Source organism: Neodiprion fabricii, chromosome 2 (assembly GCF_021155785.1).
Source record: "Neodiprion fabricii isolate iyNeoFabr1 chromosome 2, iyNeoFabr1.1, whole genome shotgun sequence".
Lineage (NCBI taxonomy): Eukaryota > Metazoa > Arthropoda > Insecta > Hymenoptera > Diprionidae > Neodiprion > Neodiprion fabricii.
Genome location: NC_060240.1, coordinates 11,977,614 through 11,994,448, shown reverse-complemented (window position 1 = coordinate 11,994,448; position 16,835 = coordinate 11,977,614). Strand labels below are relative to the sequence as shown.

At 33.9% G+C, this 16,835-nt stretch overlaps 1 protein-coding gene across 8 annotated transcripts in view; it reads right to left on the bottom strand.

Moving 5' to 3' along the window:
- Positions 1 to 4,950: 4,950 nt before the first annotated feature.
- Positions 4,951 to 16,835, bottom strand: part of LOC124176844 (serine/threonine-protein kinase mig-15) — a 38,794-nt gene continuing 26,909 nt past the window's right edge. For 6 of the 8 annotated variants that reach the window (XM_046558617.1, XM_046558623.1, XM_046558619.1 and 3 more), the window contains 6 exons: positions 16,522 to 16,656; positions 11,534 to 11,744; positions 11,245 to 11,465; positions 10,133 to 10,450; positions 9,156 to 9,455; positions 4,951 to 8,907 (listed from right to left, as the gene is read on the bottom strand). In XM_046558617.1, coding sequence (XP_046414573.1) covers positions 8,824 to 8,907; positions 9,156 to 9,455; positions 10,133 to 10,450; positions 11,245 to 11,465; positions 11,534 to 11,744; positions 16,522 to 16,656 — 1,269 coding nt within the window. In that variant the 3' untranslated portion in view covers positions 4,951 to 8,823. The remainder of the gene's footprint in view (positions 8,908 to 9,155; positions 9,456 to 10,132; positions 10,451 to 11,244; positions 11,466 to 11,533; positions 11,745 to 16,521; positions 16,657 to 16,835) is intronic. The other 2 variants (XM_046558621.1, XM_046558624.1) reach the window with 2 other exon arrangements.

Genomic DNA, 16,835 nt, shown 5'->3' with positions numbered 1-16,835 from the left:
GAAGAATGATGTGTGTTGGAAAAAATGGAGAATCGTTTAGATCGAATATAGGTAACCGGGTAGGTAGGTGGACGTTTTGGGATCCGTCGCGGAGCTTATGCATGCGTGTGTGAGTCTCTCTTTTCCGTTGGGTGGTTCCGTTGGGAAATAGGCAAGGGTAGGAAGGTCGCGATCTACCGTGATGTTACTAACTTTTGTAATCCACAGCGTCAAACGATTACAGAAATTTTTTTCCCAGAAGACTCTGTATTCGAGTCTCTTGACCATTTGTAAGCATTTGAATATTAACGAGATTAAATTTCCCATTTCTTGTCACTCTGCAACCATTCTTCAGTCGTTATTCAATTCACTTATTCAGTCATTACCGATCATTATTCCATTTAATTGATCTCTGTGATCGTCTGAATGGGCAAAACGCATCTCTGGACCATCTATCGCGTTCCGTGGTACGCTAGATGGGGGGAGATGCTGAGCTCGAACACTTCGCGTCGAAGAGGACCGCCGACCGTCACGCCACACAATAATGCATGCCCTCCAACCTCCCTCCCGATTTCGATTCGATTTGTAATCTGAGAACAACAATCCGCATAGCAATGTATCTAATTCAAAAAGATGCAGATCCGGATTGGGTTTCTACAGAATTTTTGGGACAAGTCCCAGGTAATACTAATTTTTTGACAGCTCAATCTTTCGCGCCTTCTTGCGCGTAGATTAATCACAAGAATTGGACGCAGCCTTTTGCGCGTAACTTAATAACGGGAATCGGACACGTTTTTTTACGCGTCGAGTTTGCAAACAATATATAACAAGTCCTAGATAATACAAATTTTTTGACAGTTTAATCTGTCGCGCCTTATTGCGCGTAGACTAATCACAAGAATTGGACGCAGCCTTTTGCGCGTAAATTAATAACGGAATCGGAAACGTGTTTTTACACGTCGATTTTGCAAACGGTATGTATAAGAGTTACGCACTCTCGATGTGCTGATCTTTCGGCTCTTCGGTTAATTTTTTTACGAATAATAAAGTTTTCAAGTTCCACGGCGCCTTTTGCGCGTGGACTTGATACCTTTCAGTTATGAGAGCAAGCACGGCATTTGAAACCCGGCGCTCAACGCGCAGGTACGAAAATCTCAGTAGTGTATTGTGATAGTGGTGAATTTTGGCGTAAGTATTTATGAAATATATCTTGAATGTACATAAACACTCGTGTAACTGATCGTCTTATTTTCTGTTTCAGGGCAACGAAACAAATTTTTTTACAAATGCACTGAGATAGAATGTTCAGTCGAAAAAGATATTCACTTTGGTAACTCAAATGGCGATCCAAAAAATTCAGAAGGTTGTTTATTCATCAATACAATTAATAATCGAAGCAACGAATATTAAAGCGAATATCATCATGGACTGAACCCATTTTTTGTCAGTGTATGGACAATGCTAATCAAAACTTTTGTGTTTTAGTAAATTAAACTTTTTGTCTATTTCAGCTAATCAAACCTTTTATCTGTTTCAGCTAATCAAACTATGTATATGTTTCAGCTAATCAAATCTTTTGTCCGTTTCAGCTTACCAAAATTTTTGTCTGTTTCAGGTAATCAAACATTCTGTCTCTTTCAGCTGATGATACTTTTTGACTGTTTCAAGTAATCAAACCTCTTGCCTGTTTCAGCTAATCAAATCTTCTATCTGTTCCAACCAATTGATTTGTCTCTTTATTCGTTAATTATATTTTTCATTTATCTAAGCTAAGTTTACTTTTGTCTGTATCGACATATGTCACTACTTATATTTTCTTCTGTTACAGGTAACTGAGTTTTATTGACTGTACCGAAAAATTAACGTTTCATTTTTTAGGCAAAGGTCTGGTTTAGGTCTGGTTCAGGGTCAGTCATCTTGTTTTCACCGATACATAGATTTAGCGATGTAGGTCAGAATCATCATGATCAAAAAATGTGGTAAAAGTTATCCTGCTCTAATTTTTTTTTTAGATGGTTTCACAGTCTTTAATTGCGATCGTCTTAGTGTCAGAGTTTTTTTGCTCGAGTGGCTCATAGATCATGTTCAGTTTGTATTTCATTGTAAAATTATACAGCTCTGTCATATTTTGTTGGTTGTGCTTATTCTACTCCGATTTGTTTCCATTTCTTCAAAGATTTCTGAATCGTCTTCCGATAGGTAAATGCCAACGTCTTACAGCGATTTCTGCTTTCGATCTTGGTTTAGTTGTTGATAGTTTTGCGTATTCACCAGGTACTCCATTTTAGTGATTATCTCATACCTCACAAGAAAAAAAAACCGTACACGAACATCCAAAGTCAATCGCTGTTCGCCTATAAAATGAAAACAATCACCCTTCATCCATAATTAAAACAACCATCTTTCATCCGTAATTAAAACAGTTATCTTTCATCGATAATAGTTGGCGGGTTATATGAACTGAAAAATTTCGAACAAACTGCGAATATACGCGAGTACAAATTGACTGGGAAAAACAATTTACCATAATTAACATGTGAAAAAAATTGATCTGCAATTTTTCGAAGAACTTCAGATCGATCTTGCTATTATTCTCCGTGGAGTAGGCCTACTGGGGATACCAAGTAAAAAAAAGAACGCGCCGGATGCTTTACCGCTTGCGGTGGTGTGGAAATGAGGATAAGTGAACTTATTTTCCCGGGTCAAATACTAACATATTGTAGTTTTTCAAATGACAATTTTATTCTTGCGTAAATTTAACTCATTGTAAATAATATTCATGCTTCGATAATGAGTAACGCATGTGGAAACGTAATACCTTCGGATTCCTCTACTTTAGTCAAAGTGAACTCCACCTAAATACATTTTTCTTTTTGATAAATTTCGTTCCTTGGGTAACGTCTACAAGGTGCACATACCTTTGGCAATTGAGAGTTTATCAGTTCTAACATTTTTTTCCGCTTGACCTTTCGCTGTCAACACCAGTTGTTACAATAAAACACGATATTTGCATACCAAATGTCTCCCGCACGTGTCCCATGACAAACGATAAAGAACAAAAAAACGAAGCTCATTCGAAACAGCCTACTGAAATGACAAAAAGAACGATGTTCAAATTTTATACGCTCGTGAGATACGGGTGATCCATCTAAAAGACCCATTGTACAACATGGCATACAGTAAGAAATTAACTTCCATCTTCGCTTTTGAATCTATATTATAGAAAGTTATTTAAAAATTTTTATGCCAATTTGTATACCCGCTTGATTTCTAGATTACTTGAAATATGTTTTTCAAAAAATTATCATATTCAGATACATAAAAAGAAAGGCATCTAATTTGATAATTTTCATTTTATAATAATATTAATTGATTTTAGACTCAATTAAAAATCACAAAAGAAATGTTTTGTCACATTATACTTATAAATTTATTACTTACGACAGAAAGGCAGTGATCCGTCAAAAACGCAAACCACAAATCAATTGAAATAAAAAATATCAACCGGTGAATATTGAATTATTGTTACTTACAATATAATTGTGAGTAAAAACAGTATGTACGAAAGGTCGTACCAAGTAAGATAATACATAATACGCGTATGCTATAAAATTTTTCTTATACCTTGAACATACTTGCCGAGGCAGTTGTGATGGCTGGACTTCTGGACTGGAACAGAGGATACAATCGTAAAACGCAAAAAAATAAATGCATCAATAACTAAACGATGGTTTTAAATTTTGAAAAAATATGGACGTCTGTAAAAGAATATTTTTAAAGTATCTAGAAACAGGAAAACCGTTCAGAGAAAGTGTCAGGTAATGGGCCTGATTTCTGATAAATCTACCGAAATTAATATTCTGCAGAGAACTTCAGATATTGTGTCAAATCCCCAAATAATTATTAAAATTTGTCACAGATTTTTCATAAAAATTGACAAACTGTTAGAAGTTCACAATCCGAGTAAATATGTAGAAATTTCTGATAGTTTACGAAAACAATTTCCATCAGGGCACCCTAATTACGAATTCAAATCGCAAAAAAAAAAAAAAAATTCAGCTCAAATGCAATTTTCAAAGTTTTCGTGCCCTCGATCGTATTCATTGAAAGTAGGAAATTTGTATTTAGTACGCATTTTATTGTACAAATCGAATTCGCTATTGATCATCGCCAAATGAATGTGTTGTACGACACTTAGCTGCTATGACAAAAATATCATGACGAAATTATACTCTTTTTAATAAAACATTTATTCGTACTTCTTCTTATTGCGTTATACTTTTACACCGTCGTTGGATTTGTGATATACAATATGTATATTGACTTGTTGAAGATTTATAGCTTCGTGGATTATAGGTAAACACGTTCATAAAGGTCAAGTCAAAATTAGTAGTAAGAAAAGAGGATCGCAGCATATCGGCGTAGTTGAAAAAAAAAAAAAATAGGAATCGATTGAACAGAATTATGAATTGTATGTATATTTGATCTTAATAATAATAATAATAATAATATTAATAATAATGTAATGTATATAATAATATGTTACGTTTTGTATAATCAATATAAGGTGATATAATAATTAATATAAAAAATCACTACTATCTTTGGAAGAGATATAAAAAGAGAAACAATAAAATAATTTTAAAAAAAAGAAACAGATACAAGATGAAGAAGATAATTGCTGATCGCTGATATTAAACCGAAAGGCTAATTCCATCTAGATGTTTTATAATAGAACAAGAGTTGAGTTACTAAGTAATGATAATTATAACTCACGAAATCGTAATAATATATATGTATATATATATAACTGCAGATAGGAATAATACGCTCTGCATTAAGCTTTTCTTTCACGTATGCTCGCATTTTTTAAAACAGTCTTTAATTGCACCAAATAAACACATCTCGACCCAAATATTCAGTAACCACTCGCCAAGCATCACTTTTGTTCCAATTAATCGGATGACCGACGTTTTTCTACACATTTCCGTATTTTGTTTCAACTCGGGGCAACGTTTGGACCATACTTAATTTTTTTATTTATTTTTTCTTCTTTTTTTTTTTGCGTTTTTGTTTTTAATATACAAACAGGGATTATTAATTAGTTAGGGCGTTCATTATTCCTTATTTTACGAAAATTGTATAAAAACTGGAGGATGCATTTTTATTTATTCTAATATCAAACAGTTTCCCTAATATTTGCCACGTTCTAATGAAAGAACCCTTAAGCTTAAAACAGCAGGAGGAAGGTCGGAGCGTACCGCTCTGATTCATATGTATATACTGAAAAGTTTGCAAGCTTACAAATGCAGTACATCAACATTGGATTACACCTCCAATTCATATACAGAATGCTCATTTATGGTACTTACAAGGTAAATGTACAACATTTATGACTGCCTTATTAATTTAACGAAGAAAGTATCAGACTTCCAGAACATGGATTCAGCTCCAAACTTTTAGGGGTGTTCTTTTGGCCCAAAATATGAAGATCCTAATTTATTGGTTTGATCCAATGAACCTTTCTTCGCTCAATTTACAATAGATTAGGTAATCGAAAATTCACAGTTACTTCACTATTGTTCTGAAATAATATATCCATTCACACCTGAATCACAATATGAAATCCTAAAACAATGAAATATTAATATTTAAGGCAAAAATAGACCACAGGTTTTCTTTGTTACAGAATTATAATCATGAAACTTTTGATATAATCTACTGCAACTGGAGTGTTCAGAGGTCCGTTAGAAGAATCTATATATCACAGACTTCATATTTCAGGTCAAGGAAACTACCCTAAAAGTTTGAGCAAAATCAATTACCCAGAAAGCCTGATACTCTTCTTGTAAATAAGATATATTGTCATTTCTCAGACAAACTTCTTTTTTTTTTAGGATTCCCGGCTGTTGTTGATGATGATGATGACGATGATGATGATTATTATTCTTATTATTATTATTTTCTAGTAATCCTTTTATGTCAAATTTTTTGTTATTTTATGTATGCGGTAAATACAATATTGTATAATTGATCATGTCGGGGCTTAAATCTCTAGTATACATAATATAAGGTCACGTCAAGTAATGAAGAAAATTTTTAAAAGAAACACAAAAAATACACATGGACAAACGGTATAACAGAAACGAGAATTGCGTGGAAAGAGGACAGAGCATTACAATATTACAATACAAAAATTAATTATATCAATAATAAAAAAGCTTGAGTCCATTAAACTTTATCATACTTTATACACATTACTTATACAAAACGATGCTACACAGTATGCCCAAAACTATGTATAAGCAGTACAACAGATGGGAGAGGAAAAACAACTGTTATCAAAATAAGAAGAGACATGACTTTTCGACACTTAATTAAAAACTTTTTGATACATACTACCTAAAGCTGTTTGCTCTCTAAGGGCTCGTCATTATTACCAGTTCAGCAGGAACAATTGGGTGTTCAATGTTAGGCAGGTTGGTCAAATGAAAATCAATACGTTTTGTTAATTCAATTATATTGATCAATAGATACTAGATATTGATGAAAGTCAACATCAGTGTACAATATTGAAATGTTAAATATTTGACGGATTTTTTTACTACACTTGAATGATTTAAAGTGGAAAATTGATATCCATGCTCTTCATGACAATTATACAATTCTTTGTTGTTTCAAAAACATTTAATAATTACCGAATTAATAAAAGAAAAAGTTTTAATTTTCAACTGACCGACCTTCATAACTGTCTTCAGTGTACACGAATGTCTCATCAAAAGTGCATTCCTATGAGTGTAAACTCGTGTTTGGCTAACACCAAGAATGATGATATTGGCGCCATTCACATTATCTTACAAATATCAAAGTATAGTCGGTTATCAATCAACTGTGTCCCTCTAGCATATGTATTTTTGGCAAAAAATCAACCAAAATCAATAATGTGCAACTTACCGATATAGGGAAAGTGGACTCTACGAGTCCTTCTAACATTTGAGAGATTAAATCCAGTAATAATAGTTGGAACATCGCCGATGTTGTATTTACGCAACGAGAATAGTTAATGAAAAACGCAATAAAAATATTCATACGCTAGAAGAAAAACCCTGCTGCAATATCGTTTAACAAGTCAACAAGTTTCCCTCTTTCAGGTCAAACTAGAATACTCGGATTTATTCGGACCCTAGTATACAGTTACATCATTTCTTTGAAGCAGTAATTTCGAGTTTTTAGTTACAAATACAGATACTGAGTAAAAGAAGACTTCGACACTGTGGACCAGCCGTAATCTAAACTAGTAATCAGTCCACTTGTAATCATTTTTGTTTTGCCGGGAACAGTTGAAGAGAATGTGTGTTCGTGTGTATATATATATAGGTTAAAAAAAATTGGAGCAATATTACTGTATCTAAGTTTTCATCTCTCAATTATAATAATGTACAATTGTGACCTATCAACACATAGACTGAAACTAATATTATTAATATAGTAATAATGTTTATTCATAATGAAAAGAAAGGAAAATATTGGTTATCTGAAAAAGAGTGTGGAATGATCCAAATAATCCATGTTAAAGTACATCTATTGATGATTCATTGTTCTAAGTTTTTTATTGGTTTTTTTCTCCCTATTTTTTTGTCGACAAAAGTATTAAAGGATTCTATGAATTTAATGTAATAATCGTACTGGTATTGATATTATCGTTTTTCTGGATATTCCCATGTTCACATGAGACTCCGAACAGCAAATAGCATCATAATTACAATTGTTGATTAATTTTTTACCATAATTTTACCTTGGTGAAAACTGTTATTATTCTTTATTATTTTTTTGTCAGAGTTACTTTTTGTCACTTTGCTTTATGTTATTATTTAGCGAATTTCTTTCAATTTTTAGGCAGACTAAAAAAAGAAGACAAATATTTTCATCACATTTTCCCAACTAATTCTTGACCGTTGAGAAAAATAAAATTTTTACTATAAAAATGTTTGCACATCTGCATTCTGAAATTTTTACTTTTTAGCTACATCGAAATTGTGAGGGGAACTCGTCTATATATCAGCAGTCCTGAGTTTTGATCAATTCGAGTTTTCACGTGGACACGGAAACTATTTATTCATTTTTCTTGTTGTTGCTTTCTCCTTAATATGTATCAGTTCTTCCCACGTTTAGTGAACTGTCGCTTATTAGTAGTTTATAAATACATAAGGGCAACATTGAATTATGTCAGACACGAAATTTTATACCCAACATTGACCCTTGCAGTGTTTATAAAGTAACGGAGTAAAAATCTGAATTCATAATAACTACTCGAGACCTATTGCTGGAATCACTGAAACATGGCCAACAGTCGATTGAAATTAGTGAAATACGAAACACCAACATTTCACTCCACTCAAGTACATATTCATATTGCATAACGTAACAATGATTCGTGACAAGAAATTATCATTTGTAACAAACTCCGAATTCAGCAATTAATTTCTAGTTTCTAACAACGTGTAAAATTTTTTCACAAACGAACCGAACTAAGAGTAAAAAAATTTGTGTCATCAGAAAGCATCTTATGACAAAGCATAGCTAAACGCGACTGCATACGCTGCAAGGGCACATGAAAAAGCATAAAAATCTCTTAACAAGGAGATTGACGACGTTGAGTGTCCGCGAGGTGTTTTGTCGCTGCGGGTAGAGTTTGTGACGTTGATGGACACATTGTCTGGATTCTATAATACTTGACCGTGGCAGTGAATAGTGGGTTGGGGGTTGTCGAGGGAAAAATCCTAATGCTCGGGATGGATATGGTGGTGGCATTTTTGGTGGGGCCAAATGTGGCCACATTCGAGATCACCAGTTAGCCATACCTGGTTTATTCAACGTCATGAAATATATCTGGCAAGAACTGCCACCTTTTGCCGATGAAAAGAATACCTAAGAAGGAACATAAAAATCATTAAATGTGCAATTATGATCATATTTTCAATCAAAGTAGAGTGAGGAGCACGTCTTACGACAAGTTGTTAATCTGGCAGACCTTCATGGGTCAGTCTACACTCTCTCTACTCGGGTGTGTATCGAACTCAGAAACATTATTAAATAATTTTACTCAAAGTCTAATTATTTGTGAGTTAAGAAGAACCGTTGCGATTTAGATAAAAATCGCCTAAGCGATTTCTTACCTTATCGTTCCGTTCGCAGAGAAACTTGAGTCTCTGCGCTTTTTTATGCATGAAGACGCCGTCGAGATGACCGCTTTCTACACTCCTAATTTCAATCGCCTTATTTCCCCAGCCCATAATTTGACCTGTACCAATGTAGGCAACACTTGTAGGCATTTCTCCCCACTGCAGGACCATTGTCTTTGCGACTCGGCCATATGTGTTTACGTAAACACCCTCGTTATCGTAGCAAAGCAAGAGTTGCATTCCGTTACTATTTGGCAAAGCGACGATGCAGTGTGGGCAGATCGGTCCCTGAGGCTGTGTGAAAGAATCGCGCTTAAGTATGATACAGAAGTTACCGTTCAGACGAAACAATGTCCAAACAAAAGAATTACAAAATAAAACTGATCAAGTGCAGCTCAGGCAAGTCAAATTTAATCAAATTCAGACAATGTCCCATTAATATGGAGAATAGAAAAAAAAAAAATACATTTGAGACGTCATAATATTCTGCCTTTTTGTCAATGAAAAAACTGTATGATATATCCAATTTCATTAAATCACAGCTAATTTTGATTCTAAATTGATTACCTGAAAAACCCCTGAGCTTGAATTTTTATTGAGATATTATTGAATTGGTGGAAAAAACAATAGGTCTAAAATGAATACAGGGTACATATAATGAACTAATGCTTGATTTCAAAGTACCAAACGATTTGTTTATAACTTATTTGCACACAAAATGAGCTATATTATTCATTGAAATCGTTTGACTTAGTATACGAATTTAGGATTGATAAAAATCAGTCAATAGTTTAATCTGTCTCAGATTATTAATTACAGAATTATTTTGATCAAACTTCCAAGGTTTTCAATTGTTTCTGTACCAAATGGATAGGTTTGCGGTAAAAGTGATTAGAACTTGATATGAAATCTCGCGGTAGTAGGTAATTCGCCGTTTTCTGAATACAACGAGGCATTTTAATATAACTCACGTGTTTAGGAAGGTAGATATCATAGACTGTTGCAGAATCAAGATCGACTGCGTGGAAACCATCGGCACTTCCATAAATGACTTTCAGTCTTGTGCCTTCTTCGACAGTGAGATCGACAAGCAGCGGCCTGTGTGCAAGTTCACCAAAAGACTTGAAAGCCATAAATTTGTGATATGGTTTTGGTGCCCAGGCGTATATTTCTATCGAATCCTTCAACGCGATCACAAGGAACTTTATTCGCTCATATTTAACTATTTTAAAGTGCACTGCTCCCTGCAGATCTCCAACGTTGATCCAACCGTTACGCCGCTCAACTTGCTGTTTAAAACAAGTTCAATAAATAACTGATTAAAAATAAAAGGACTAAATAACAGATTTGAGATAAAAGAACTGTACTGTCTAAATCAAAGTTAGGAAAGAAGACATAAAACTTTGAAACAATCTCCAGCAATGTTATTGGTACTGATGATGGTAAATACAGGTATAACAACACCCTTATCATGAGATAGAAATGATATTGAATAAGTTTGAATAACACAAGCTAAAACATCAACAATCTGAGAAAAAATGCTGTAATTGAAATGTTTGAAATTATTCGTTTTTGTTCTGATTCTAAAGTTTTTGGGCTCATTTTGTTCGACGTTGAGATTTCCAGAGTTCACCGCAAATTTTTTTTTACCACCAGTCATCTGTAGAACGGATAAAAATATATTTATATAAGTACAATAGAACAGAGTTTCTACAATAACTACAACTGCGTGTTATAACTATATAAAAATATAAATTGTCTTGAATGATTTCTTGGTACCTGGCCATCAAGCAAAAGAAACCCAAAAAAATTAGTATCGTGGAAACACCAGACTTTGATCATTTTCAACATTCTAAGTATAAAACCTGTTCTCAAGTTATTGATATCTTCGCTTGTATTATTCGAATTCGCTAAGATTCGTTTCTATTAATAGAAGGTACATTGTCTCATTCCTGTTCACTATCGTTGGCGCAAATAACATTGTTGGTGATTTGAAAAACAGTTTCTTCTCTTTTCCTACCTTTCAATTCAAATGGGGGAATGCATTCGATCTTAATATAAGGCCATGGAATGGTCAACTTACATCGCTATGCCCATCGGTGCGTAGGATTTTGCTCTTGAGCCAAGAGAGGTAGTAAACTCTGACTCTGTTCTTCTTGCCGCTGATCGTGACTAATATATTCTGCCCTTCCAATACCTCCATCTGTTGAAATCTTCTTCGGTTAATCAATTGATAAACTTTACCTTGTCCACTCCTGTCCAACAGCATCAAACCATTTTCTGTACCGATGAGCAAGTTAACACCTGTGACAATAAATTCGGGATTAAAAATTTCATAGGATCAGAAGTAACAAATGGAGACGATTACGTACCCCACAATGCAGCGCAGAGAATCTCACTGTTGAACCTTTTTTTGTACTTCCGTATTTCCGGTGTGTCGGAAGCTAAGTCATGGCTGGTTGGTGTGACGTTAACGTTCACATGGGACTCTCTTCTCGTCGAACCAGCATTGAATCCAAAAGTCAGGAATGATTTCTGTTTCTGCTGGAGTACATTTGGAGGGAGATTAACGGCCTGGCGGTACTGCAACAGAGATACAATCCTATGATTCCTGGAATATCGGACGGACATTTTCACATTTCATTTTCAACTACAGTGGATTAATTTTCACTATCGTATTGTACACATGTTTATTCCTATTTCGTTTTTATCATGAAGGATGATATTAATTGGTTAAGTAAGCTGTTTACAAGATTGAAGAGCATCTGATTCTTTACGTACAAAGACGCGTAACTTGAAACTTGGGTGATCTGTGAAAAATGCGCGTAAACAACTATTCAAAATATCATTTCGAAGCTCAAAGCATCAACTTCAAGATACTATTTGCAGATTTAGTCGCCATCAAGTTTTTTCATACTGGTGTCTCCTTAAAACCACATGTATCGTTTTCTGACTTCAAAGTGCTGCACGGCCACAGTAATTTTTTTTCCCATTTTCAAGAGAAAAAATTGCAAGTGTAGACTGTTTTCTTAAAAAAAAAATTGAATAATATCTGGCATAACTTTTTCTCAACGAGTTATCGACCATTAAACAAAAGCTTGATCCAAAAACTATGATCAAATGTAACGAACAAACTATCGTAAAAAAGTTCTTAAATTAAATAGACCAAAACATCACAAAACTGACGCTTCGAAATGCTTTTTTGTTCAGTCCTTTACACGCACGTTCCGCAAAGTAACGTAATTTTGAAATAACACGAACTTTTTAAGCAAACTGAGTGGCCAGTTTGATTTTGTAAACAGTATATAAAGTTGTGAAAGATTCACAACCATCAAGTGATTTTAGTTTTACACCAAATTTTTTCTTCGAAAATGAACAATTTTGCAGAAAGTTTATTAACTGTGAGATAAGATTGTCAAAAACACGATTTAAAAAACGTGGAGTAAAATACTGTACAATTCATGAATCCGAATTAATGACTGAAATTAAACCACTATATTGGATACGATAATTAAAAATAGTGTTAGTACAAGTGATACACATGTTGAAGAGAGTAAGATATTTTTTTATGAAGGTATGAAGGGTTCGTCAATGAGCTGATTCTGGTTCTAAATTCTTCTCCTCAGACATACCCATCGGATAGAGCGTGAAAAACTTGTAACTTTTAGTTTCAAATTTGTAAAACTTAAGCCTAATGGATTGAACATAAAATATAACAGTAAAATATGTGGATTAAAAGTATAAATCAAAAGTGTAATCGTAGAATAAAGAAAAGAAAAAGAGAATATCAAATGGTTAGAAAAACTTCAATAATAAAAATATTAAGTTGATTTTACCTGCAACGATAAAATGGACAAATAGAGTAAAAAAGCAAAGGTGCGATAATTAGAGGTGAAGCAAATAAGTAAATAAATAATTGGAAAAACCAAACCATAGAATAATAACAATAAATAAAGGCATAAGAGAGCGGAAAAGGTAAAAGTAAAAAATATCCACCACCATTTATTATTTACAGGTCCAACACCAATCACCATTGTTGAAATATATATCAACCGGTTCCCTGAATTTAGACCCGAGTTTTCAGATGTGTAAAAAGAAAGGACACAATTTTCTTGTTAATTTATTCGATACTTGCAGGAAATGATTATCCAGATAATTCAATGCCATTGAGTACATTGTATTACATACATCAAATTTTCAATATATTTCGGATAATATGTTAGTAAGATTATTTTTTCCTAACGATTATAATCAAGTGTTAGTAGTTATCGTACGGTAGGACTTTTCAGCTAAGTAGGAAATTTGTGTAGTTTCTCCACTTTTTACCTTCCCTAACACGAAACTTAATAACGATTGATGGGTTTGATGTGAAAAAAAGTACAAAGGTAAAGATTCTTGGTTTTGAGATGAACATATTCAAACTGAAAATGTCATAATTTTGATCTCGGATTTCTTAACGTTAACAAAAATGCACTCGTACACCTTTTCTACCAACCCCTTGAGTTACAAACCATTTTCTTTGGCAGGGTATGAAAGTGGTTTTTGAATAATTGGAAAAAATCCTTGACTGGGGCCCAAAGAGCAGTGTGTATACATTGTGAACTTTCCAAAATGAACGTAAATCTTCGATTGGTTTGTGGACATCAAAAATTTACTCCTGTTGGCTATATTTATAAACCGAAACAGCGGGAGTTCCATTTTGTCACGAAGGCACGTGCGTGTTCAAATATTATATACTTAGCTGAAAAGGCCTGTTCTCTCAATTTCAGGGTACCCAATTTAATACTTGAACAGAAATTATAACTACAATTGAGGCAAAAGAAACATTAGGAAGAGATTTGTTAAGGCAACTCTCAGTCGTTGGAAATTTCTGGTAATAACTGATTATGAATGAATCGAAAGAAAAGAAAGAGAAAAAAAAATAGTATCAAGTTAAAGTACCATTAAAGATAGGATTTACACCACGTATGCCTCAGACTCTATAAAACGGGCATGAGTGGAAAGAAAATTTTACGCAGAGTACATATTTTTTTTTTATAAACGTTACGAATGACGTATGTTAAAGAGTTAATATCATAATTTGTGAACTGATTTTAAGTGTTAGAAATTCCATATTCCATCTACAGTGAAACTAGCAAACCGTTTCCATCTAGGTATAGTACTAAAAGTTATAAATCTCTACACTGAATTCCCAATGAATTTTTATTTCGTGACATAAGACTGAATCGATGTAGATGGATGAATACTTACATTGCAATTAGTATTGGGATTGGGGTGGTCAGTACAGGGCCCTGCCCTTCGAGTTAGAGCTCCCGCGAGACCCACAACACACAACATAATCCTGAATTAGTCACGCTGATACCGGAAAAATGTTTGACCGCTAACTTAAGTTTTAGTCACATGATCAATTTAATACTTCTGAATCTAGCGGGCTCATTTCAAATTCAGTTTACCTTCAAACTCATATTCACTTGACGGTCTTACATACTAGTAAGCTGAAAATCCTTTAAGCCAAAACTTTTTCCAATCGTAAATATCAGTCATATACGGAAATATTTGGCTGCACAACAATCCGCAAGCCAGGTACCTTTTGTCTGCGACCTTCTAGAGAATTGATTTTCTTGCTATAAATTCAAGTAGGTGGGAGGGATACGTTTTTTCAAATATCTCGTGAACCGTGCATCGTTCGACAAAAACAGTAGGGATAGTTTTCGTAGATAATAAAATTCTCTACAACTTTTACCGGAAACTTTTTTTCTGAACAGTGCAGTTCTGAATAAGTTTTAATTTATAGCACCTCAAATTTAAAGTATCAATTTTATGGAAAAAAAACTTGAAATAAAGTTTACTGGAAATTTGATGTTCTAGAAATTTTTTCATCGCCATTGTCAGTACTATTTCATCAACCGTTAACTACACATTTAGCAATAACGATGTTGGGAAGTTTGCTGCGCTATAAATATAAATCTATCCACTATACAGAAAAAAGTTCTCTACAACAGTTGTAGAGAATTTTATTACCTACAAGAAAGATGCGTAACGTATTTGTCGTACCATGCATGGTTCATTAGATATTTAATAAAACGTATTTTCCAAAATGGCGGCTGAAGCTCAACAAGCCCTCTGTTTCGCCAACTTAAATTTACATTCAGGGGACACCCCCAAACATTTTCCAATAAGAAAATCAGATTTGTAGAAAATTGCATTATGAACCTACTTTTTTTTTGCTCTGGCTCGTGGACTTAATTACAGAACGATAGCAATAAAACGGGTACATCATTTTTTTTCTCCGAATTTACATGACATTCCTAGCAAAGCGTTTATTACAAGAAGCATAGATTTGATGTTTTTTTTTTTCTTTGCATTGTAAGTTGGAAAAATCTCGGCGTTATTACCCATTCAAATACCATGTCTCGGTAGAAAATAGAGATATCTGGCAATTAAATGGAATTAAATTTAGAAGAATCGCTTACTGAACAAAAATAACTCACTTCATTTTATAGATACAATCTATTTACTAAAAAAAGACTGACTAAAGTTGTTTCCATAAAGCGACGTTACTTTCTTTCCTGACAAACATGAATTACTGACGAAACAATTTTTTAACTCAATCAGGACAGAGGCACGGCATCAAATTTCATTCTCACATTCAATCACTTGTGGAGAAAAAAACAAAATGGTTGAATATCGAGTAAAATCGTATTCGTTAAAGCTTTACTCATGAGCAACAGGTTACTTTAGAAAACCGTGTTTTTTGTGATTACCGATTCGAGCTCTGTGCTCAACTATCGGTTTTAATAAAAGAATTTATCAATCAATTCCCTTCATGATGAATTACTCGGATCTTGAAATGTACTTGAATAAAACTGAAGATCTGTGTGGCTTTTGACCTAGCAACTTGTTTGAATACATCGTTAGATGCCGCTGAATTATTTATCTTCAATCAGTGCAGTTCATTTTTGAGAGTCAAAATTTATGTTCCACTGCGATAATTTCTTCCATTAAATTGAATAAACTTATGTACATGTATTATAATGTGGCGTATTCTATAAAAGGAAATTGAAAAGTCCCGATCAAAAACCACATCATCATTCAAAGCGAAACAAGAAACATCTGAGTCTCGGAGACACAGTTATATGACGTTGAGCAATAAAATAGCTGAAAGCATCAAATTTGACGGAGTCACGTTGAACCTCAGAAAGAGAGGGAGACAAAAAGAGTGACAAAAGAAAAAAAAATCCACACGATACACAGCAGTAAGCCTTCGGACATAGAATTCGTAGAAAAATAACGTATAATTGGTGTTGTAATAATAATAAAATATCGTTGTTTGAATAGAGATTGTATTTGTGTGCCTGACCTCCTCACTAGTCGATTTGTCTTGTCGTTGACCGGGGGATGAAGTTAGAAGATCCGGTAGAACAGAGCTTGGTCTTGACCCAGGGGAAGAGTCTGACCTCTGGAACTCACCTCCTCGTCTCTCTCCTTCCCGACTCTGCAAACCAGCCAGTGTCCAATGACGTTTAAGTCGTGAGAAAGAATATTACCGTTGTTGTAAACTAATCAAGGCTTGAATTCATAGCACCAAAGACTTTCGGTAGTACATATTTTTTTTTTTCTTTTTTTCTTTAATCCAAGGATCTCAGCAAATTGCCACATTTTTTCTTGTCGCAC